Source organism: Pteropus alecto, unplaced genomic scaffold (assembly GCF_000325575.1).
Source record: "Pteropus alecto unplaced genomic scaffold, ASM32557v1 scaffold121, whole genome shotgun sequence".
Lineage (NCBI taxonomy): Eukaryota > Metazoa > Chordata > Mammalia > Chiroptera > Pteropodidae > Pteropus > Pteropus alecto.
In genome coordinates this window covers 6520843-6546732 of record NW_006434369.1, presented here as the reverse complement: position 1 = coordinate 6546732, position 25890 = coordinate 6520843, and the positions used below count along the sequence as shown (strand labels likewise).

At 41.7% G+C, this 25890-nt stretch overlaps 1 protein-coding gene across 1 annotated transcript in view; it reads left to right on the top strand.

Moving 5' to 3' along the window:
- Positions 1–25890, top strand: part of JARID2 (jumonji and AT-rich interaction domain containing 2) — a 241817-nt gene that overhangs the window by 186075 nt on the left and 29852 nt on the right. Inside the window, exons 5-6 of the mRNA XM_015587263.2 lie at positions 2414–2590; positions 17965–18200. Of these exons, the coding sequence (XP_015442749.1) occupies positions 2414–2590; positions 17965–18200 (413 nt within the window). The remainder of the gene's footprint in view (positions 1–2413; positions 2591–17964; positions 18201–25890) is intronic.

Below are 25890 nucleotides of genomic sequence, written 5' to 3'. Positions count from 1 at the left end.
TTTTACCTGATTCTCTTTGAAACATAGACTATTTTTGTGAGTTGTATTTTTCCCTATTTTCATATTACTCCCAAGTGGCCTCTGTTGCAGAATTTCTTGCATTTTCTGCTGAAGAGAAAAAGAGGAAGTCTGAATGAGTAATGGCTTATTTCCTTAACCCTCCAACAGATGGCAGAGTTGGCTGCGGAAGTTACTGCCGTTTCTATACAAAAACCTGCTCTTTTCGAAACTAATCCAACTTTCTGATTTCAACTGCTAGTTGGTGTATCCAGGGTAGAGTATAGGAAGCTATTCTTTAGAAGAAATTAGACATGGATATTTTGATCTGGAAGGAACTCGAAGAGATTATTTAACCTATTCCCTTTCATTTTACCGAACAGGGAGATTTAACTGCTGAATAACTTCCAGGTGTTGAAGTTTCCCACTGTGTCTCTGTGACAGCATATAACATGTCTCCTATGTCATGGTACATGCTAGGATGAGTTGCAGCCTATGGCTAATTTTTTTTTTTTTTAACTCAAATCTCCTTTGAGTGCTGAAATAAAAGTTCTTTTGCTTTTTCTTAAGTACTTTATAAAGTTCAACTTAGGAAAGAAGGATCCAGTAGTATTACCTGTGAATGGTGAGCCCTGACTGGAAAGCTCTGATTAGGAAGCTGGGAGGGATGCTGTCTCCTCTTTTCCTACTCATAGTGAGTCATGTAATAGTTGTAAAACCACTTAGAACAAGAGTTAACCTATTCTTTCAGTGGCAATATGTATGGGTAGGTATTTTCTTTTTCTTGTTTTGACTTCATCTCTCTTATTCGTTTAAATGATTTCCCCTCAAAGTCTGCCTCAGATTTAAGAACCTTCTGTTGAAACCCTACTTTTAACTGGAAATGATCAAAGGGGAAGGAAAAAACCCCTAAAACGTGGGGAATGGCTTCTGTTAGACTGTACATATTCTGTTATCCACCGAGGGTCCTTTTTCCTTCCTTCCTTCCATTTTTTTAACTCAAATTCGTTCGTTCCTTCTTTTCTTCCTTCCTTCCTTCCTTTCTTCTTCCTTCCTTCCTTCTTCCTTCTTCCTTCTTTCTTCTTCCTTCTTCCTTCTGCCACATACATCCTTTTGGAGTTTGATTTCCACCCAGTGGTGAGACCCAGATAAGTTTTGGGGCTTTTGAATATTGGTAGGTCATGATTGCAACAAAAGAGAACAGGACTGGAGGTGTCTGTTTCGTCTTTGCATTTCTGCGAGAAGGGTGTTTGGTTTGCCACTTCAGCTCCATGTTGCTGAATTCATTCATTCATTCCCATCTCCTTGTTAGAACATGCAGCTCTGAATTGGACAGGAATGATATTTACCATTGCATTTGCAGTGTGAGATCTCCATTTGGGGAGGAGAGCAAATTGTTTACTGGTATCTTTATTGATGTTACTGGGAATGTTAGCTCATTCACAGGAAAGGGGGCAAGAGAAAAAACGAACTCCACATTTATTACTTCTTCTGCTATTGGTAGTAGCTCTCCCAAACATACTTAATGGGAAAGAAGATTAAGGTGGTTGCTGGAAATTAATTTTGGAGATTTTCTTTGTTTTTTAGCAGCATCTGGTCCCAAACAATACACCAGTGAGTTGACATTTCCTTTTGAATTGTTATAATCTGATAAGAACTGTGTATGCTTCTTTATAATACTGAGCTTCTTTTCTGGTGTTATTGCTGTCTTAAGTTCAGACGTGAAAACATTTGGGGATGAGGAGGTTAAGATGTAAAAGGAGTGAGAGATTTGAGTTCTCTTATGAGGAGAGTTTTGTTGCGTAGGTATTTATTTTAAATTTACATTGCTGCTTATGATAGTGAAATAGCTTCCAAGTATATTATTTTTGGGACTCCATGTCTGTCATTTACCCCATTTGAGTATAAGACCATTACCTTCTATAAGGAAATGTTATATTCTGTTTTTAACCACTCGCTTTTCTCTGATTGTCTTTTCTTTCATTCTTAAATTTGTTTGATTAAATTCATATTTTTTAAAGTTTTTAAGTTAAAGGCATAACCCAGAACAGTCCTGTCCTTGACAACTGTGGTTAGATGTTTTTATTGTATTGATTTTTTTCCTTGCTCAATTCAATCTTTGGAGGTGTTTCCCCCCATCCCCCCGAACTATTTTGGTTTGGTGAATGGCATCATCCTCCTACTGTGGGAGTTTTGCTTGAAATCTGTTAAAAGGACACAGATGGAGTTATATTTCCTGGGGGACATTTGAAAAATAAATTAAAAATGGCGGTAGAGATGAATAGCTTTGTTTAGTCTGCTCGGTCATGAAGATTTAGGTTCATAAATTAAAAAATGTCTCTCTTTGTAGTGCTCCTTCTGGAAGGGGCGAGCATCCAGGCCTGTGTTTATGAGCCCTCTTTCTTAAACCTCCCAGGTTCTCCTGCGCTGCCCAACAGCATGGTATATTTCGGAAGCTCTCAGGACGAGGAGGACGTCGAGGAGGAAGATGATGAGACAGAAGATGTCAAAATAGCCACCAACAATGCTTCATCTTCATGCCAGTCAACCCCCAGGAAAGGAAAAACCCCCAAGCATGTTCACAATGGGCATGGTAGGTTTAGTATTGATTTGGGGTAAAAAAACAAAAAAAAAAAGAAGAAGATAAAATCCAAGCTTTGGGTAGGAAAGCTGTTGAGAAGAAGGTGGCAGATGAAAGCTGTGTAGCCGGTTAGTGGGAAAGCCACTAACTTGTTTAAGTGCAAGACACTTTAAGAGCAAAGAGATTGACACATACAGTCAAGTATATTTTAGATGAATAGATTGGCAAGATGAGTAGAAACTTTCTTATGTTGTGGAGATGATGATAAATTCCCTAAGAGCTACAGATAATAGGATTCTGAAGAGGGAGCCATTCCATCAAATCGGGGGTGGTTAAGAAGATTTCGTGAAGAAACTTTTGTGATCAACTTACTGTGATTTCAGCAGGTGAAACTAGTGTTAAAAAACCATTATTCAGCATAAGAAATAAGTAAATGCACATATATTATGAACTAGATTGATTTTTTTTTCTTCCAGTGCTGTGGTGTGTGGGAGGAGGTATAGGACAAAAGGTTGGATGTCAGAGAGGAAACGGTTTAAGTTGGCTTAAGTGGAAAGTGCCCAGTGGTTTTTTAACAAGGAAGTGACTCAATTGGAGATGTGTTCTGGAAAGATTAAGCGGGCATTGATTATGAGGATTACATAAAGAGAAATGACTTGAAGAAGAGGAAACACATTGGAAGGCCGTAATCATAGGTGATTACCTGGTCAAAAGTAACAAAGGACTAAAAGTTGGCCCTGGCAGCACAAATAACAGGGGCGACATAAGTCCAGAAATGTGGCAGGGGCGGTGCTGAGAGAACTTGGTGACGAATGGAATTAGTGTGGGGTCCGGGAAAGAGGTAAGAAAAGCAGAGTGAAGCAATGGCATTGGGGTGGGGATATTATTATGGCTGTTTTCTGTTGAGCTCCTACCAGGTACTCTGCTAGACATATTTCGTGTAGGACTCACAGAAACCCTCTTCTGTAGGGAGCCTTGGTGTACAAATGGCAGAAAATCAGAACTGTCAATAAGTGATTGAGGCAAAGGAAAGTTTCTCTCTCTCTTTCTCTCTTTCTTTATTTTTTTTCCCTCCACCCTCAGCTGTGCACTGAGCTACCACATGTCTTTCTGGACTCAGTGGGAAGGAAATAGAGGTTCAGGACAAGCACAGCTGATACATGATGGGAATCTGTGTATACCTCTCATTATTGTTGGACATTTCTGCATTGCCAGTTTAATGATTGTTATCTGTCCCACCTCTTGCTTATGGCTGTTTTTGATGGCCTATAAATGTGGTAAATACCTGACTCCCTTTTAAGGACTTAGAGTTTAGTTAAGGAGATGGGGTTAATAATCCCAGTGCCTAATAAAAAATGGTGGCTTATTTTTAACTTTTCGGGAAAAAGTTATTTTACCTGCAGTTGTGGTCATCAGGAAATCTTGATGGTTAGAAGAGAGCTCCATATATGAGTAGGAGTACAGGCACAGGTGTAGAGATGAACTTTTTAGGGAAGGTCATGAATTGTGAATTTCCACATAAATGGTGGAATGTGGAATATTGCCTAGTTTTGAAATGGTGGCACATTGACCTACCAGTATGGGGGTGGGGTGTACTTTGGGGCAACTGGAAACCACGGGATAGTGTTGAGAACATATACCCTGCTAAGTAGGAGGAAGAATTCAAATATAGAGAGTTGGGAACGGTCGATGATTTCAGATGTGGAAATAAGATGAAATAGATGTCAAGTTCAGAATGATTCCCCCAGCAATAGGGTTTAGTCTGAAATGAGAGGGGATGAGAGGCTGGACTTAACAGTAGTTCAGATGAGTGCAGGAGGCGTTTTGAAGCAGAAATGATCAACTTTTCACAGCTGCCTAGAGATGCAGGGTTGAAAGTAATAGAACAGGAATTAGGAAGGTAGTTAAGAGCTTTATCATCTGTTGAGTTTGCGATGATGGTAAAAGATAGAATAGACTGGGAATTTATTATGGAGCTGCTGGCTAAAGCAATCAGAACAAATTGGCTTTCTGAGACAGAATGAAGCAAATAGGTTCGTAAGGATTTTTTTTTTTTTAAATTCTTGAGAAGGTATTTACTCTTATAGTTTAATTTGGTTTAATACAAATCAAGAGTAAGTATGAACAGAATGTGAAGTTGGACTCACATCTGTTAGTCTGTTTGTCCATCCAGTAGACATATATTTCACCAATACTGTATCAGAATGGTTCCACGAGATGTTATTTTTCATTCTCACTGTGGTTGGGTAGGTGAATTCAACAGTCATGTTAATCAGGTGAATTAATCCCCTGTGTACTCGTGTAGTTGTGATTGGGTCCTCAACTCCTTCCTTTTTCTAGCTTGTTTGAGCTTGCTGGTTAACTAGATGATTTTCTTATAGTTTTAACTTCCAGTGTCAAAAATTACCATCTTTCATGTGTGTAGATCTTATTTTCTTTAATTCTCTTTTTATATGAGCTGCAAGATGGTGATGTGAAGGGGCAGTGAATATCTGGCAGCAAATTACAGGGAGTTATATGAAGGGGGTGGGGTGAGGGTGAAGGAATTGGCTGAGTTCTCAAGGAAAGAGGATAACAATTTTGCATTGACTGCTGTCATAGTCATTAATATAGAACAAATGCTGGCAACAATTCCTGTGGCAGCTAGTCATCTTTTCCTGCTTTGCTTTTACTGAGACCCATTTCTTTGTAAATGTAGAGTAGAACTCCTCGAGATTCCTCGTAATAGGATTTCACTGTTGGTAGCCATCAAGTTATAAAAGGGGATGTTTGTTTAAATGTGATATATGACAACAGAATGAAACAGATCCTCTTGTAGACAGTTCATTTGAGATAGAAAATTCTTGGTGAGAGTAAAGATGTTTACCTGAGTCTGTTGACCTGGCGTTGGGCCAGTGGTTTTATCTTTAAAGAAAGTTGATAGATGGTGAGTGATTATGTATATGAAAAACATGCTAGACCCCAGGATTACCCAGGACCTGCCCTAGCCAACTTTGTTCTGTCTGAGGTTCAGAGGAGGCTTCTTTATGTTCAGAAAATTGAATCTTTTCTGTTCAGTTTCTGAGAGCACCTGCAGAGCTCCAAGCTTGATTAGATTTCTATGGCACTGGTGCCTAATTGCCTTGTAATGAACAGCGGGCAGGTGTCAGAGGGTACCCCAGCCATGCAGGCGAGCAGTTGGACTTGCCACTCCCCAGAATGGATTAGAGGGCCCTGCGTGTGACACCTGCCACATCAAGAGACCCGTGATGTTTTTGGCCTGCGCCTTGTGCTTCCCTTATCCCTCAGCCCCCATTCTCTGATTTTAGAGGGTGCTTGATAAGCATAAGGAAAAAAAAAAATTCTAGAGATTAAGATAAGTTCACTGTGTATACAAAAAGAAAAGGTGGGGTGTAGTTTGCGAGTAAGATGAAGGCTCTTTTCCTGCCATGCCTCATTTTCCAAAAAGTAAAACCTCGAGATGGATTATCAACATTTTGATTGGATAAAGAATGCGTGAGTGTTAAAATAGATTTTCTAACACTAATAACCTTGATGATGGCATAATAATTGTGTAGACAAGCATGCCCTCAGAATTGTTGACTTTTTCGCACAAGAAAGTGGAGAGCAAATTGCATTTCTGTGTTTTTCTCCATGACAGTATTTCTCTTGCCACTTTTTCCTACTTTGTATGCCAGAGATGTTGAGGTATGTCAGGAAATTTAGCAACATCTGTATCCTCCCCCAGGAGGATCACCTTCACTGAAATGTGGGGAAAGAAATGCACAAAAAACAAATTGTGGAAAACTAACACTATTACTGTGGCAACTTTGGCCAAGAACCCTGATTAGGCTGCATGTCCAGGAGAATAGTTTTATTTAGGCAGTGTAAGCTTGAAGAAAACTGTCGATGGTGTCCCACTTTATCTTGTTTCTCCCCAAAACTTGAACCCGAGTGAAGCAGCGGGGGTTCCGTACCAAACAGGAATCAGGGGAGAGCACACCTGCCAGCTCACCTTCTGACAATGTGCTGCAGTTGGTGTCTAATTGGGCCTTTCTGTGACAGTCCTCCTCTTCCCTCGGGTAGAAGCCCTGACCCCAATAGTCTCCTGCAAGAGCCTGGTGTCCCCAGGCAGATGTTGAGTTTTGCAGACGTTACACAGAACTCTTGATGCTCTCATTTATAATCCACTGGAGCATCCTAATGAAAATGGATTTGTTTATTAAAATACATAATCTGAAATGACATGGACAGCATCACGCGTGCTTTTGACCTTGGGTTAACACTCAAGGGTTACAATAACAATGCCTTCAGCAACTTCTATTTAAATAGCTCTTCAGAGTTTCTGAAATAGTCTTGCATATACAGAACCTCAAATGATCCTAATGATAGAGCCCTTAGGTAATCACTATTTGGAAACAAAACAATGCAATCAAAACACTGCTTTCTGGGTATTTATGCTACAAGTTGATATTTGAAATGGCTTAGTTTTTGACAAGTTCTCATAATTGGTTAGTTTTTTCCAGTGGGATAAGAGGTAGACCAGAGGAATTAATACATTCGTTTGGAATTTGGCTTTGGTTTTTCCTCAGCATTTTCGTTGTGGTGAGGTGTTTGTCATCCTTTGCAGAGAACTTGGTGAAGATTCATCGCTCCATCAGCCACGTATTGTATATTCTTCAAACACCTTTTTGCACTTATGAAGAATGGAAAGAATAGCAGAGACCATTGTTCCTTTGTGTGCTCATCTCGTTCTGAACAGGGACATTTCTCAGAAGACTTTTTAAATAACATGTCATTGAACTCCCAGCTGGAATGATTTAATTGCTTTTGGATTCACACCGGGGGCATGTTGTGTAAGGGCCAAAAAGCAATCATTTGGACGAGTTTACCACATTTCTGCTCTGTGGTTGCCTTCGAGGTGCATTCAGGCCTCTTTCCATCAGGGTGGTGGAGGAGTGGGTGTGCAGGCAGGTCCAGGGCTCCACCATAGCCTTTGCAATGAGGAGATGCTCTCTAGCTGACAAATGCTTTTTTCTTTAATTGATGTTTTCATGGGATACTCTCTTTACCTTTCTTAAATCTCTGGCTGCTCCATTTGTTTTTCTGTTGAGAAATTTGGAATGTGGGCTAGGAGTGTGTTTTTTTAAGAGCAGTAGTACACTGTAGTCAGGTTATAAAGTATTTGCTCCTTACCATTCACCACTTCCGAATGCTGGGCCTCTTAGCATAGTGGTTGAGAGCACGATGCTGGATCTTACCTTCCATTACAGCTGCAACCTTGGGCAAGCTTTCCGTGTTTTAATTTTCTCAACTTTCAAGAAGAGATCATTGGAGCCTTTTTCATAGGTTTTGGTGAGAGCAAAATGAGTTAATGTACGTGTGAACAGTTCATGTCTGGTTGAAAGTGCCTATTGGCTATTACCATTAATACCACATGTGATTGAGAAGATCTGGAAGCCTAGGACAGCCTTGTAATAGAGGAGAGAATCCTGGAAAGTTGGTATGTTTAAATGCCTGTCACATGGGGAGGGTTTTGTGAGAGGCAGCTGTTACCACTGTGGGTGTGTGTGTGACATTATTGACTTTACTAGAAACGAGCTGTTTTGAGCTTGGTAGGCAGTCCCCAATAACACCTGTCCATTGGTTTAATTGGCCTGTCCCTGTTTCTTCTCATTTTCCTTAAGCATTTGTTCCACTGGTCCACACAGGACCTTTGGGACACACACAACTTAGGACAGAAGGCCAAGCGCCCCTCGAATTTAGTGTGTGGATGTCTCTTCCTGGGAATGTAAGAGCCCATCTCCTCTGTGGTGAGATGCTCATGCAGATTTGAATGATGGTCAACTAGGTGATGTGCCTGGTGGTAGAAGAGAATCTTGTGGTTCAGATACACCTTCCTAACCAGGTGTCATTGGGCCAGTTATTCAACCTCTTTAAATCTCAGTTTCTTTGCTTATAAAATGCAGATAACATCAGCTTTTTCCATTAGGGTTAGGATTGGGGGTAGGAGGGAATGGGAAGTGACTGCTAATGGGCATGGTGTTTCATTTTGGGGCAATGAAAATGTTTTAAACTTACAGCAGGGTAATGATTGAACAGCTCTGTGAATATGCAGAAATCCATTGGAATTACATGGGCGAATTACATGATATGTGCTTTATGGCTTATTGAAGGATAAACAAGAATCTGTTAGGAGTAAACGAGTGACAGATAGACAGAGACTGGCACTTGGTGTGTTCTCAGGAAGTGGGGGCTGGCTACTGTCCTGTTATCACACCCATAACCCATGACTCTTCTAAAGAACTGTAATACCCTGCAGTTGTGAATAAATTAATATGTGTTAGAGTCTTAGAATCTTTAATCAGTTTTGTTGTCTATAGTTGACTGGGATATGTCTATATCATGTACACTGTAAATTGAATTGCTGAGCTGTTCACCAGACTAGTCAGTATTTAGTATTTTTAGCTAAATTCATCTGTCCTGTCTTAAGGGATATCTTTAGTCACTTGGGAAGTTGTGCCATTTCCAGAGACTGTAAAATGTGCATATAGAATTTTTGAAAGTCATTTGTTTCCTAGCTGGAGGGTAGGTGGAGGTGTTTGTGAAAGAATAGCGGATCTTCGATATTTATTTGGAGAACCTTGAAAATAATCCTTATTAAAACGCAAATATTTCTGTATTTAGTTTTTCTGTATTAATACTTTTATTCTGAAAATCACCAGTTCTTCTTGTATAACTGACTACGTATATGGGGTGCCTTCCAATTTAACACATTTTCAGGGTGTCTCTCTCTCAGTGTGTTGTGAATAGCTACAACATCCTTTTTCATATGCAAAAGTGGGCCAGAATAATTTACTTTAGTTGTGACTGGCCTTTTAGGATTCGTCCCCTTGAATAAAGGGTTTTATGAAACCCCAAACTGCAAAAACACTTTATTCATTTGTTATTCAAGAGTTAATGCATGTCTGCTTCTGAGTATAACCCATGGTTCCGTGCTCTTTGTCTTGTTTTTTGAGAGATAAAGCAGGAAATTTCTCTGTCTACTGCCGTTCCAGAAGGCCATTTGCCCAGGCATTCCTCCCCCCTGGCACTCTGGAGAATGCAGGTGCCTTAGAGCCAACCAATGTGTGACTCGGCCATGGTGCTAGTCACCATCAGACCATCAGTCTCGTCATTTTCTCAGCTCCTTTGGGGCCCAAGTGGGCTAAGAAACGATTTTTCATTGACAAAAACCATTCATCCTGATTTATGGTCTTTCTGTTGCCCTGACCTTTTATATTCTCATAAAGGTCATACACCCTTTTAAACTTTAGTATCAGAAGTTATTAGGAACATCTGTAAGAAACATGATTAAATGGCAAATGTATCCAACTCTGGTAGTTGTGTCAATGTTTTTAGACCTGGGGACAGTGGCAACTAAATTTTGATTGAAAAGAATCTAAGTCACATTCTGTGTCTACAGAATTTAAGTTCTTACACAGAAAATTCATTTTCCTCTAAAAATCTTTTTAATGGATTTCTTTCCTGTTTTATATATATATTATCAAAGTGATAGGATTTCACTGTATAGAAATTCCACAGAGGTTTCACAAATAACCATGTAAACCAGTAGAATGAGTGTGTGATGCTGGGGTCGGGGTGCACAGAGTTGCTGTGATTTCGTTTTGTCTCTTGTTTGATGTCGGTGGCCAGTGTGAGATTGCACAGGGGCTTTCGCTCACCTAAACTCATCCTTGCCACTTTCCCTCGTTTTACACATGAATGCTGTAGCTGAGTTACTGGAGCTGTTTTTGCCCAGGGCAAACCAGGTTACAGCACTCAAACACGCTGCATTCAAATCCTTTTGGAACTGTTGGCACAGGTTGGCAGACATGCCATTGTTTTCAGACAATAGTGACTCAGAGTTGAACTGGCTCCAGGGAGCAAGTGCGGCTTTTGTACAGTAACAAGGATTTAATGCCAGCCAATTGATGGCGTCTGTCTTCCCCAAGTCGGGCCGCTTTGTAATGACATGAAGCTTACATTTAAATATCTGGCTTGAGATCAGAAACTTGGCATGCTTCTCTTTTCCTTTCCGTACACATTCTTTTTTATTTACAATGATTCTGCTTTTGTCTCTTCAATTTGTTTTGGGGGTAGGACTGGGAGTATTTCTTATTTTATGTAATTTTGGGGTTAGTCCAATCTTCCGGCCTTGGGTTCATTCTCTCCTTCTTGTCCCTTGTGTTCCTGCTAGCAGACATTTTATTTTGGCCCTGCTTTCAGTAACTCCTCTTGTCCATGTTTCTCTTTCAAGGCAGTGATGTCTTTAGAAACCTATTATATTAGCTCAGGTCAGACACCGAGTTGTCTCATGATATAATAACTTTTGTCACATGCCAACCAAGTAAGACTCTTCTTGCCTACTCACCTAATAAAAAACTCAGGATTGTCTCCTGGTGTTCAGACAAGATGCCTTTATTAGCACTAATAATTAGTAAGATTGGGACATCTGGATGTGTGAAGGGCACGAAGGCAGGCAGAAGTGCACGGGCTGGCCTTGTCAGGTCTGTTTAAAGGGAATTATGGTTTTCACATGTGAGTCTTGTCCTGTCCATTGAAGTAGGAGCTTTTCAGAAGATTAGCCTTCTTAGATTTGCATAACTCCTTTCTCTCAAGACCACAAAGCACTTCATATACTTTATTTTAAATACTTCAGCAATTCCTGGAGGGCAGATCAGGGGAGGCAGCTGGTGTGTAGTTCAGAGAATTGAAGCACAGATGTATTTGTGATCTGAGAACTAGAAATGAAAACCAAGCTCTCCACGTCCCCCCAAGAGGTCGGGTATGTTGTGAGGGTTTTAAAGACCTCATGACTGGCTTTCTTAGACTGCCTTATGGGTCTCCTTTGGGAATCTTGGTGCGATCTAACTCTGTGAACTAAGCTTATATGGGGAACATCATTTAGTAACAAACTCCCTGGAGCTATAAATGGGAGTTCCTCCTTGGAAAGTGTAGCTTTCCGCCATCAAGGCGATCGCGGGATTGCAGTTACACATGTTTCTAAAGTAACTTCTCTTGCTTATTTCATTTTCATCCCTTACTGGGAGCCAATCTTATCTTCTCGGGCATGAAGTGACCCTAAATCAGAATATCAGTTTTTGGATTTAAAGATTTTGCTTGCCGTGGTGCGAAAACACTTGTCTGTAGGCCATTTAACTTTCTGGGTGTACAAATCAATATATTTCTCTCTTTATTAATGTACAAACTGTTTGTATTTGAGTACAATACAATTTCTTAATATGGTTCACCATGATAAATGCCTTTTTTTCTCTCTCTTAAAGAGTCCAATTATTCCTTTTAATTGGGGACAGTGTGCATAGGTCTTCTATACTTCTAACTTTCTTGGTCTTTCTGTTTCTTATGTTCGTTCACAGGGTTTTTAGTCTTTCCCTGTGAGAGAATATATATTTTTTTCCTTCCACTCCTCGAGAATCTTACAAATGAAGACAAAAGATAATTACTTGGAGGGGTAAAACTGGCAGGTTCCCACGACACTTAAAATTAATGAGCTGTTGAGGACAAAATATACCTTCTCTCTGGCTCCATCATCTTCGCCCAGTCCTACCCTCCCCCGCCCCCTTCCCATTTAACACATCATTTGACTTTTTGGCTGTGTTTGCCATTTGTGTGTATTGCTGCTGTAAAACAGCAGGATAACATGGTTACAGAGAGTGGATTCATTTTGAAAACTATCCTACTCTTTAAAATTAAAGTTAATTTTATTCAATTTTTTATTTTCATATTTTTGAAAACTTTCCCCTTTTCTGATTACCTGATCAAAATATTCTTTAGTAGAATACAGTGCTGCAGTTCACAGAGCAGCCAGTTTGGTCTCTGATGTTAATGGCACATGCCTTCCTCTCTCCTCCTGTCCCCCCTTCTTGTCTGTCATCATGGTGCCCCACCGCGTCACCTTTGATTTGCAGGGCTTTGCTTTCCAGAGCATTTTTTTCTGAGAAGTTGCTAAAGCGCTGCTGGCAGGCAAAACCCCTCCAAGGCATTAGAACAGAACCGGAGTTGTGCATTCCATTTCAGGTGCATGTAATGCTGGGGAAGAATTGGTTTTGTTGTAGTTGTTGTTGTTATTCCCAGATCTCAGAATGGTGTTACTGGCTTAACCACAGTGCCATTCTTCATGAGTACTTGCTTCATGCCCTGCTCCAGCCCTTGCTTCATGCCCTGCTACATGCCCTTTCTAGATGAGTATTTTCTCATTGAATCCTCAAAGCAACCCTATGAGACAAGTAGTAAGTGGAGAAAACTAAGGCTTGGACCAGGTAATCGTTAGTTCGAGGTCAAATAGTTAGCAAAGGACTTTTCTGGATTCAAATTTAGGAAGCTTCATCCCAGAGCTTGAGCTTGTAGGTATAGACTTAAGTACATGGCCCATCAAAGCCTCTGGAAACCATGATGTAACTAACTGTGGAAAAGCTAGTCCAGCCCAGCAGGTTTCAGGCATTTTGGTCTCAAGACCCTTTTCTGTTCTTCACAGTTACTGAGGGACCTCCATAAGCTTTTATTGATGTAGATTGTATTTATCGATATTTACCATGTTAACATTACAGCTGAGGAAATTTAAAAATATTCATTTAAAAGTAACACAGACTCATTACATATTAACACAAATAGCACTTTTATGAAAAGTAATCACATTCCAAAACCATCCAAGAAATTACAGGTGAGAAGAGTTGCATCGTATTACATTTTTGGAAATCTCTTAATGTCTGGCTTAGTAGAAGACAACTAGATTCTTATGTTGGTTTCTGCCTTCAGTCTCTTGCATTACATAGTTTTGATTGATGTATATGAAGAAAATCATTCTTAGACAAATACGTAGCTGGAAAGGGAGGAGCCTTTGTAGATGATTTTATTCTTTGACATCACACCCGTACTCAACCAATGGTAGTTTCTTAAAGGTCAGTTGTTACAGGAATCTGAACCTATATCAGTAAACTTTACATATTTTGTTATATTAAAACCCATCGGTTTGCCTTCCACTTTGAATGGATCTCTTACCTATGCAGTTTTGTAATATCTTGTATTGATCATTTGAAAATAATGTTTCACTGAGTTATGTACTTCTTTCCAATTGTCTGCGCCTTTCATTATGCAGTCTCAAAGAACCCCATATCACCACTGACCTCATCAGAAAAGTCTTTAAGTGTTGGAAGGCTGTCAAACTCATGGTGGCACATAGAGGTTTTTTAGAATTGTAATTTTTGCTTGAAATTGTATATTCTATTATTGGCCACAATAACTATTAGTTATTTTCCTTGACAGGCTTACTTGATTCATTTTTGAGAAAATAACTGTATTGGTTCTTCTTTTAAGTAAAAATAACATTCCATGAAAAAATGAGCTAGCTTGCAACTTAAATAATCGTGCAAGTGCTTTTCCCCTGGAAATAGTCATCATACTTTTTGGTATGCAGGAGAAGTGCTTTATTTGTAGTTCTCATTTTGTCACACAAAGTATGTGTACTCAAGGGTCAAGATTTAATAATATTAACAAGTTGTACTGCTTTATCACATCCTTAAATGAAGCTGGCTTTGTTTCTTTTTAAACTGGTAGTGAAAAATACTGTAATTATTAGTATAGTTTGGTGCCACGGCATTGATTTGTGTTAAGGCACCAGCAGTTTTGCTCACATTTTTTTTTTAATAAGTTTTATTGAAATGTAATTGACATATCTTAAAATTTACCCAAAGTGTAGAATTTAATAGTTTTTTAGTATATTCACAAAGTTCTGCAACCCTCACCACAATCAACTTTGAAACATTTTTAGCACCCCGCGCCCCCTCCCCCCCCGATAAACCTTGTACCCATTAGCAGTTACTCCTATTTTCCCCAGAGCTCCCCAGTCCCTGACAACTGGCTGTCTACTTTCTAACTCTATGTATTGGTCTGTTCTGGACATTGCATATTAATGGAATCATACAATCTGTGACCTTTTGTCATTAGCTTCTTTCACTTACCATAATGTTTCCAAGATTGATCCATACATATGTGTAGCATGTATCAGTACTTGAATCTTTTTTTCTGGATGGATAATATCCCATTTGTTTTTCTGAGTCGCAGGTTCATCAAACTTTTGAAGCCCCCCCCACCCCCCCAATTTTTAACTATTATTAATTCTGCTTTGTACAATTTTTTTCTGTGGATATGTGTTTTCATTTATCTTATGTGCATACCTACCTGGGAGTAGAATTGGTGGGTCACGTGGTACCTCTGTTTCACCTTCTGAGAAACTTCCCAGCCTGTTTTCCAAAGGGCCGCTACATTAAACATTCCCACCAACAGTGTATGAGGGTTACAATTTCTCTACGTCTCACCAACACTCCATTATCTTTCATTTTAGAGCATAGCCATCCTAGTGGATGTGAAGTTGTATCTCATGGCACTTTCGACTTGCATTTCTCTCACAGATAATTCACCTTTAGCCATCATCATCGTTGAAAAATCAACACAGTGAAAAACACAAATAATGTCTTAGGATAATTATGAAAACAGTTTTGACCTAGGGGATCCCCTGAAAGTGTCTCTGGATCCCCCAAAAGTGAAGTCACTCAATAAACTAGGAGAGGTGTGGGATGTGTTTTTAGCGTTGTACCTTCTCTCTGCATGGGCAGGGCATTAGCAGTGCCTCTTTTCCCCGTGAAACAGATTTTGGGAGGCAGTAATGGGCAGCTGGGTTCAATAGTGGGTGATGATGGTCTGCTCAAGCCAGCCATCTGTCTGTATTGAAGCCCTTCTTACACTGTAACTGCAGGGAAACCAGGGGACAAGAAGAGGTACTGCTACAATCTGATTATGTAATAACCTGAGACGGTCCTCTTAAATATGTAGTAATAAGGTTTACTAAGTGTTAAGTGCCTACCGAAACCCAGACATTGTGCTAGATGCTCTCCATACAGGAACATCTGTTATCCTCAGTCTACAGAAGAGAAAACTGAGGGATTAAATAACTTTTCCAGTTGTTAATAGCAGAGCTGAGAATTGAACTGCTCATATAGTGTCAGTGAAAGGGGACAAACCCACAGAATAATTTTTTTTAACTGAGCAAAGAAAAGTCATTATAGACTTGGTATTTCTTTAATATCAGGCTGCATCTTGATGCACATCTTGGTGACAGTAACAGAGCATGGAGAAGTATGGATATTTGAGATTTAAAAAAAAAAACAAAACCAAGAAAGTTCCTGTATCATGTTTCAATAAAGGAGCTCTGTTCACTGCTTTAGAAAATTGGTGAATGGTCAAGAATTGCCTAGATTCATGTTCTTTGGCTTGATTTTTAATCACATTGAAGTATGACTTCTTACAGATGTTGCTTTTAATTTGTCTTGAAAGCAAGCACAGATACTGCCAGCTTGGCTATGATTGATGGTTTCTGACAATGTGCACTTAGTTACTTACACTTAGAATAAATGCCAACCATTTGAAGCTCTCCATTTTTTCTGTAACTGAGAGTATCCACGAGAATCTTATACAACACAGAATCACAGACCATATTTTGCTGTGGTATGGTCTTTACTTCAGAATTGAAAATCTATTTAGAATATATAATCACGGGTTGGGAGAAGCTTTAGAGATCAGGGTTCACATCCAGTCCAGATATGGAAAATGTAAATCTCTGTGGTATATATGCCATATAAACAGTAATAACAAGTGGACCAAAGAAGTAAATCTAAGCAATTGAATCTAGAAGCAAATAGGAGGAGACGTAGAGGAATATTTTACTGTTTGAAGACATGGGAGGGCTTTCTAGGCATAAAAACAAAGAAAGAAACTAAAAAATGGGCTAGTGGAGTTAGCTCTACAAGAAACGAAAAACAAATGACAAGAGGATGATTTTGCAACCTGTAATGCGTATATGGAATTTAAAGGGCACATAAAATGGAGGTGGTGAAAGAGAAATGTTGAAGGAACTGTGGATACAAGTTATCCCCAGTCTACAGATCCTCAAAAAAGAGAAGTAGTATCTTTGAGCTTTCTGAAGAGCAGGTAGGAGTAGGGGAGTTTGACTTCTGCTCCTTCAGGCCAGCAGACAGAGATTTTAGCTCAAAGGAGGAAGAATTTTTCTCTTTACAGCTGCCTGGTCAGGTAGTGAGTTCTGCCTGGAATTCTTCAAGTACAAGATTAGGGAGAGGGACATGTCCTGGAGTGGAGATGCTTGACACGCAAGTAGCCAAGGTGACCTTTTAAGGCTCCTTCTGTTAGGAAATGCACCAAGAGCCTTTGTAAAATGACAGCTATAGGGACTCACCGTCTCTTCTCCGCACTGCACTGCTCTGCCTGAAGCTTGTGGGGGTGGAGCAGACCAGGCACAGGGTGGCCTCCCTCCTCTGCCTGCTGGGTGGTTGCAGGGCAGGGGTGACCTGTGGGTGTGAGAGAGAGGAAGAGTTAGGAAAGGCTTGTCGATTCCCAGAATGGGGCCGGAACTGTTGAGTCTGTCTAGGTTTGCCAGTCCTAGCTATAAAGCAGACGAGAAAACTCAGGACAGCAGCATCATTGTAATGTGCTGTAAAAACCTCGAGCATCACTCACTTTTCCTTTTGAACTCCCTAAGTGCGTGGGGTCCAGCGTTCATGGTGGTAATTGGCACTGAGAGCCACGGTGGGGCGGGGAGCCTGTGCTGGTGACAGGCAGTATAGCATGGGCAAGGTGCTCATCTCCTCTGTGCTAATTGGCTTCATCTATAAACTGGGCATGAGGAGAGTGTCCTGTCCCTTCGGATTCAAAGGCTGAGTGTACTTCAGAGCATTAGCACTGTTCCCCTGGCTCAAGGTAAACTCCTCTGAGGATCTAGCTCAAACCTCCAACACCCCTCTTTCTCCTCTGTGGTCACCAATGGGTCAGGTCAAGCAGCTGCGTCCCTGACCCACGTTCTTTGGCAGATCTTCAGCCTTGAAATGCACATCTTTGAATCTGAGAATTTATTATCCGAGATCCCCTGTATCGTTATACACAAGGTGCTCCTGTTCTTGGAATGTGACTGTTGGTGGTATTGTCTTCATTTTAATTTCTCGCTCTTTGTGTTTGAGGCATGATGTTGATATTCTGAGGGCTGTTGAGGTTTTTTGGTAGGGATTTTTAAAAATTGATTTTTCAATCATTTCAATCAAAGGAAATAATCGTTAGGATACGCTTATAATTTTTTATTTCGTCTCAGTGTTTAAGATGATTCTTGTACTTGGTGTTGTGCTACTGGTGAGCTTTGACTTAGGGCTGCTCTTGAGAGAGCGATAAGACTTGATGTGTGGAATATTTGCCTTTTCTTTTTCATTTTGACTTTAGGAAGTTTAGATTCCATGGCTGCATACTCAGTGTAGTGACTTCATTCTTCCTTTGTCCTTCCTTCCTAGTTTTCAACGGTTCCAGCAGGTCATCACGGGAGAAAGAACCTGTTCAAAAACACAAAAGCAAAGAGGCCACTCCCAGCAAGGAGAAGCACAGCGATCAGCGGGCTGACAGCCGGAGGGAGCAGGCTCCAGCGAGCCACCCCCCGACGGCCCCCTCCACGGGCTCCTCGGCCAAGGGGCCCGCTGCTAACCACCACCACCCCCCTCTGCATCGGTCGGCTCAGGACTTACGGAAACAGGTAAAGCCCAGCCCTGTCTCACAGGTGACTATGGTCTGGCTGAGAGGGTGCCTGTCCGTCTACCAGATGCCACCTCCCCATGTCACCAAGTGAGAAGTAGCCTCAGTAAATTTATGTTTTGAGGGCTTTTGAACCAGGAAGGTGGTGCTCAGAGGTGAGGTGGGGAGAGAGAAGCATCACCTTGCACAGAGATGCAAGTGCGTGCACCTTTCCTCCCGTGAAGGTCGATCGCACTGGGTTGACGGTGGGTTCGCATTCATCCCTGGAGCATACCGCAGTCACCAAGTGCCACGATCTGGCGAATCTTGGGTATCAAAATAGGTCAGAAAGATGGAAAGGGAGTGCACCTTCATTCCTCCTCTTCCACCCCACGTGTCCTGGATACCAGAGGAGTTTCAGAGTCTGGGGAGCATGTTGTCAGATCAAGAGCAGATAACTTATACCTTGAAACAGGCCTGCAGACTGCCTGGGCTGTCAGTGGACGAACCTGGACCATTATCTGTCCTTCTTAATGTGACAAGTTAGCATCTCTCCACCAGGATTTCTCAGCAGAGGACGTGCATGGGCACTTGCACCGCTGAGCAGTCTGCGTGAGGCGGAGTGCAGAGTGAGTGGTGCAGCTGAGCGCATTTCAGTTCTGCACCGTAGGATCAGCAGATGTAGATGCATGCTGCTCTCCCCCCATTGCCCACTGCCCCCCATTTCAGTGTCATTCAATAGCACAGATCCTGTTGGGGAAACTCTTAAGAATGGCCTCAGGGCTCAGCCATTGTTGCTGTCACGGTGTTCATGTCCTTAGAAAATGATCTCTCAGGATCCTGGGAGAGAGAGAGTAGGGATAAAGGCAGGTGCCTAGAGGCGATGCGGTGAAAGGCTGTCTCACCAGGGTCAAGTGGCATTTCATTGACCCCTCTGCTCCTATTCTAACTCCATTTTAAAGTCGGCCCTAGAGATCATCGATGAGCTTGCCTCATTGAGAATTTTATCACACAGTGTTAAATTTTTCCCTATAATAGACTGGGAACTATCTTTAAAGATCGATTAGGGCGAGTTGTGGGTAGACTGGCAATTACTTGGCTGGCAGTATTCTGGAATGACTGAAAGATGGTCATTGTGGTGTTAAGATAGTGGAATTCTTCCTTTTGTTGAATTGTTCTTTACCTGTGGTCTTTCTCATTCTTGATAATGTTAGAAATATTTCTCTCTGGATATGCGACTGTATTCATACACATACATACATAGGAATGTGTGCGTGCACACACATTATTAGTATTATAGCTTTCAAATGTTATTCATCTCTTCCGTTGGGGTGAGGTGGATGAGGCAGGAATCCTCATATGTTTCCACAGTCCTCAGATATCTGCTCCTTCATCCTTTGCAATGTTATCTTGTAATTAAGTGGTTTTAGCATATTTTAAACATTGCCTGTTCTTCCCATTTTCCTAGGGAGAATGACTAAATGTGATTGTGGAATTGGCCTCCCAAGTACTGGGTGCCCAGTTTTCCAGGACCAAGAGGCACAAAGCTTAGGGTGCACCATACCTTTGGTTTTTGTGTCTTTGATGAATTATCTTTGTTTCATTTCCGAAGTTGATGGTCTAATAGGCACGTATGCAGAGCTGTCCTCTAGATGTTTTGCTTATGAAGGAGAACAATTAAAAAGGGACCCAGGGAAGGAGAGGACACATCAGTAGGGCAGGATTGAAGGGCTATAAGGGATGAATATGTACCTTTATATTCACATGGAATTATAATAACATACATACACTTTGTCACTTTCATGTATGAGGCTGGATTCAGTAAATCTTTGGTCTCAGTTGGTCATAGCTTTTCAACTTTTAACACTTTCCTTTCAATTCACGTTTCCTTTGTTGCTGAACAAGAGGTATTCTCACCGTTGGAGGTAAGATTTGAGGGGAGCTGAATGTACCATTTGCCCCAGGATCACCCTGCCCATTTCACATGCAGCATCAGAGTTGGAGGAGAGATCTGGGTGCTCTCCTTACAGAGCAGACCCCACCATCTGAGTAAGAGCTGGGGCCTGGCTTGCTTTCTTTGTTCAGGTTAGCGTCTTCACAGGTAGGGTATAACAGTACAGGTTCTTCTGTCTATCCCCCCTGCCCCTGTCGAATCGACCCAGATAGGATGGCCCAGGGCTCTCAGTTCTGGTTTGGCTCTGACCATGACCTTCTGTGAGACTCAAGATGTGATATTTAACCTTTCTAGGCCCCATTGTTATTTTGGAGCCAATCATGCCAACTCCTCTCAGAGAGGGATATTGTGAGAAATGAAAGGATAATTTTGAAACCATCAAATCCCATTAGTTTAAATACTCTGAAAATAAGGTCAATAAAAGCAAATTGCAGATTCCTTTTAACTGCTCAATGCAAATGATTAGAATCTGACCTTTCATCTTTTTAACTACATAAAAGGTAGGGGCCCAAAGGATACTCTGATCTTTAATTGCAAATATGATTAATTTTTTTTTTGTCGGCCTAAAAGAGAAAGATACACATGACTGTATGAAATAGTGTGAATGGGCAGGTGGAGGGATACAGTGTTTACGGGGTACTGCCGAGAAGTGATCTTGCCCTGTTAACTCAGCCAGTACCTGATAACGCGTGATTTTTACTAAGATAGCCCTTCTCCCAGTTACCTGGCACCATGCCACGTATCGTTCTTACACTTTCTATAGGCCCTCAGCTCCAATACTTAAAGCATGTGAACATGCACTTCACCTATGCCTTTTTCTTGATGTGAGAGGCCTTGCCAGCCCTCTAGCGTTTATAACGTGATACATGCTATGCTGTCTGTCATGTGGTACATGTGCATACATAGTGGCCCTGGGGTTGTCAGGAGAAGTGGCTCTGCTGGATAATAATTTGGTGTGTGGTAGGTGTTTGGCAAAGGAGCAAAACCTATTTTTTGTTTCCTTAAAATAGCATTTTGGTTTAAATGCAGTAAAAGACAGTAAGAAATTTAGCATGGTAAAACAAATGAGCTTATACCTTGAGAGGGTTTCGAAGTATTAGTTTTCCAAGGGGATCACGAGGAAGTTTTCAATTGTATAGAAATGTGTTTGGTCGGTAAGCCAGGACGTGGATGTTAGGCTGTACTGAACGTGTCACCCCTCTGTGCTTATTTATGGCACTGAGGCTGAGCTCTAATGTGAAGAAGAAAATTGCCAACTCCCTTTATAACTCAACAGCCTGTCCAGTAGAGTTCTCCTTATTTTAAGCTTTTTTTTTTTTTAATTCAAGTTTTAAAGCCCAAGGGGATTAGACGACTATTCCTAACCAACAAATGTGTTTTTTTTCTCTTGAGTTCTGAAAGGGTGGGCAGAGGCACCCAGCTCAATGCCTCCCTCTAGTGGGAAATAAGAGCTTGACAATTGAATTTCTGGTTGAACTGAGGATGGCTTCTTTGACTAGGACTGGTCGCACTATAGAACTTCAGGGCTGTGTGCCTTGGGGTAACAGGTGACAGGTAGGTGTGGTGGGCCAAGGAGAATAAGCTGCAGACACCCTACTTCCTGCAGAACTGGGTGAAAGTGGGGAACAGTGGGATGCATAGTCAGAAATCTTACCAGAGCCGAGAGGAGCCACTTGAAGAGGTAAAGTTGTTCAGCTGAAGTGTTTTTATGGCATGTTGGAAGGTTCTGCCATAGCCACCTTTGTGTTAAGTCTCCAGTGAATTAAAATGACTCCTGTCTCATGTGCTCAGAGTAAGCACTTCCTCAGGATGTGCAGCAGTGGTCCCAGACCCCACGTGCGAGCTGGCCAAGTGTCTTGTTTGGTTCTGTCTGATATAGCAGTGGTTCGGGGGAGACCTCAGTGGCAAGGGAGAACAATGCCTTCTTCTAGACCTGTTTTCTTGGATGCCAGTTAAACATTGGACCCCTAGAAACCAAGTACAAAGCCAAGGAATAAGCATCTGTGTGTTAACCGGTGTGTCCTGGGGTATTGGTTCTGTTTCATTACTATGTTTATGACACATGGCACAGCCAGTGGGACAAATTGATGCCTGGACTGGCTTGTCAGCTGCATCATATCCTCTATGGGAAGGCACGAAACACAGGCACACTGGGTATGGGGTGGGAAGAGAGAAGAGGGTCAGGGAAACATACCCTTTTTGGTCTTAATAATTTATTTCTCTATAAATTAAAGTTTGCTGTTCTGATGGATTGCAAGGGAGATACATTTAGTCCACAGTCTTGTTATATGAACATGTATGTATAATGTTTGGGTGGACGCTTTTTTAAAAAAGCGTTTTTCAATTACAATTGGCATACAATATTATATTAGTTTCAGGTGCACAATGTAGTAATTAGACATCTAGGTAACTCACGAGGTGATCACCCCAATAAATCTAGTACCCATCTGACATCGTACATAGTTATTACAATATTATTGATTATATTCCTTCTACTCTCCTTTATTTCCCCATGACTATTTCATAACTGCCATTTTGTACTTCTTCATCCCTTCCCCTTTTTTCAACTACTCCCCAACATCCCTCCCATCTGGTAACCTTCATAATGGACTCTGTATCTATGAGTTTGTTTCTGTGAGTTTTGTTGTTGTTGTTTAGATTTCACATGCATGTGAAATCATATGACATTTGTCTTTCTCTATCTGACTTACTCCCTTCAGCATAATACCCTCTAGGTCCATCATGAAATAATATCTTTTTCCATCTCTTTCCTTTTAGTTTGTGAGTGTCTTTTAATCTGAAGTGAGTCTCTTATAGGCAACCTATGTACAGGTTGTGTTTTCTTATCCATTCAGTCACCCTATCTTTTGATCGAAGCATTTAATTCTTTTTCATTTAAAGTACTCCTTGATAGATACGTAATTATTGCCGTTCTTTACACATATTTTTTGATATATACTTTTTTCTTCTTAAGTCCTTCCAACATACTGGCTTGGTGGTCACAAACTCCTTTAGCTTTTTTTTATCTGGGAAGCTCTTTATCTGTCCATTAATTTTAAATGAGCCTTGCTGGGTAGAGGACTCTTGGTTATAGTTCCTTGCTTTTCATCACTTTGAGTATTTCTTGCCAATCCCTTCTGGCCTGTAAAGTTTCTATTGAGAAATCAGCTGACAGTCTTATGGGAACTTCTTTGTGGGTAATTAATTGCTTTTCTCTTGCTGCTTTTAAGATTCTCTCTTTGTATTTAACCTTTGATATTTGATATGTCTTGGTGTGGGCCCCTCTGGGTTCATCTTGTTTGGGACTTTCTGGGTTTCCTAGGCTTGTATGTCTCTTTCCTTCACCAGGTTAAGGAAGTTTTCAGTCATTATTTCTTGAAATAGGTTTTAAATTTCTTGCTCTCTCTCTTCTCCTTCCGGTACCCCTATGGTGCAAATGTTGTTACACTTGATGTTGTCTCAGAGGTCTCTTGAACTGTTCTCGTTTCTATGCATTCTTTTTTCTGTTGCTGTTCCGATTGGGTGTCTTCCGCTACCCCATCCTAATCCTCTGCTTCATCCAGTCTGTTGATTTCCTCTAATGTACTCTTTATCTCAGATATTGTATTCTTCATTTCTGATCGTTTCCTTATTGTTTTCCATCTCTAATTTTTGTTTTCTATCTCTGTGTTAAAGTTCTCACTGAGTTCATCTATTCTTCCCCTAAGTTTATTGAGCATCCTTTTATAATGAGTGTTTTGAACTCCGTATCTAGTGGATTGCTTGTCCTCCACTTTGTTTATTTTTTTTTCTGGAGCTTTGTTCTATCCTTTCACGTGGGACATGTTTCTTTGTCTCCCCATTTTGGCTGCTTCCCAGTGTTTGTTTCTGTGTATTAGGTAGGACTCCTAAGTCTCTGGTCTTAGTGGAGTGGGCTTATCTAGTAGGTGTCCTATAGGGCCCAGTGGAACAGTCTTCCCTAGTCACCTGAGTGAGGTGTGTTCCTTGTGTGCGTTGCGTGTGCTCTCCTGATGTATTTGAACCTTGGTTGCTGTTTGCATTTTGATGGCAGGGATTGACTCTTGGGCTGATTGGTTGTGGGGATGGGCCTGTGAGGGCTAACTCTACGGAGCAGTGTTCACTTTAAGAGGGCTCTGGTGCCTGCCCAGTCTGCCTTTTGGGGACGTCCTTTTCAGATGCAGCCCTGGGAGGTGCTCTGGCTCTGGCTCCCTGCAGGTTGAAGCAGGTCACTGGGTGTGCCAGTGTAGAGGACTCCTGGGAGGGGCCCAGTTGCAGGCCAAGTTTAGCCGCAGCCTGTGTACTTCCTCCAGGGCCACCTGGTAAGAGTCACCAAGCAATCTGCAGATGGCTGCCACCCATGCTGAGCTTATAGATGCCTCTAGAGTCCAAGCTAGAGACTGAGGCCAGTTGCTTCTAGTGCTGGGCTTGCGGGCTGGGTGCTGCTCAGCAAGAGGTAAGGGACACGCCAAGGCCAGATGCTGCTGCTTTGGGTTTTGTGAGCCTTTGAGAGATTTTAGGAAAATCTGCAGCATGAGCCAAGATAGGCCATTTGTATGGGAAAAAAACACCTTGGATGGGCCTGCAATTTGGGAGAGGCGGAGTTACCTGGGTGGAGAGGCCAGTGTTAGCCAGGTTGATGCAGACTCAGATATGGCAGCTGCCTGTGTCTGCATGATGGGGCAGGGGAAGGCTCAACCAAAGAACAATGGACTCTGCCAGCACTTGTGTCCAGGAGAAAGCCACGCATGCAGCCCTCACCCTGAAGCCTGACAACTCAGTCTCCCTGTATGTCCCTAGCATTCCTTGAGCAGCTGCCCCAGTGCCGGAGCTCAGAGCAAGTGAGTCCATCAGTGAGTAAGTCTGTGACTCCCGTAGCCCTCTGTCTCACTCAGCCACAATCTTTGCTGGTTTCCCACAGCCAGAGGTGGTGGAGACTTCTCTTCCTGCCACTGGAACCCTGAGCTAGGGATCCCAGTGCGGAGCCGGGATCCCTCACTCCTCTGGGAGGGCAGGGGGCACTGCAGCCGTGATAACCCTCCTGATTCTTGACTGCCACACATGGTTGTGGGACCGGGCCATTTCCTGTCTCCGCCCCTTGAGGAAACCTCTTATGTATGTTCCCAGTTGTATGGCTTCTGTTCAGCCAGACCTCAGACAACTCCCAGTGGTCTGGGTGGACACTTTTGAAGATAACTGTTAACCACAGTGAAGAAGAAAATGAATAAAAGAACTTATGCTTCTGATAGAGCAAGGTAGTTGGCCGTACATCTTGGCAGTAAGCCATTTTTAAGTAAACAAGAAGGTGCTCTTTTTGTCATTGAAGGTGGTGAAATACCTGTATAGAATTCCACCATGCAGAAAACTTACCTCCCTATAACCTAGCCAGTTGGAGGTCAGGTGGCCCTGAGAAGCCAGAATAGATAGACACAAGGGCCCTTCATTCTTTTTTTTGTGATGGAATTTGAGAGATGTGGAACTCTGGCTCCCAGTTTCCTACAAGTGGACAGTCATGTTGGGCCAAAATGTGTGTGGGAACACTGACCATCCATGTGGGCTTGTAAACACTTTCTGTCTCCTCACTGATTAGGTCAGAATGGGGTTGGGAGTAGACTATGGAATCAGCATTTCTTTTAGGTTCCCCCAGGGATTCTCAGGGGCCCAAGTTTTAGAAGCACTGAACCCAAACCTCTGCAAGATGTAATGACTGACAGCTGAACTAACTGTTGGTAGGAGATGGCATCCAGCGCTATAAAATGTT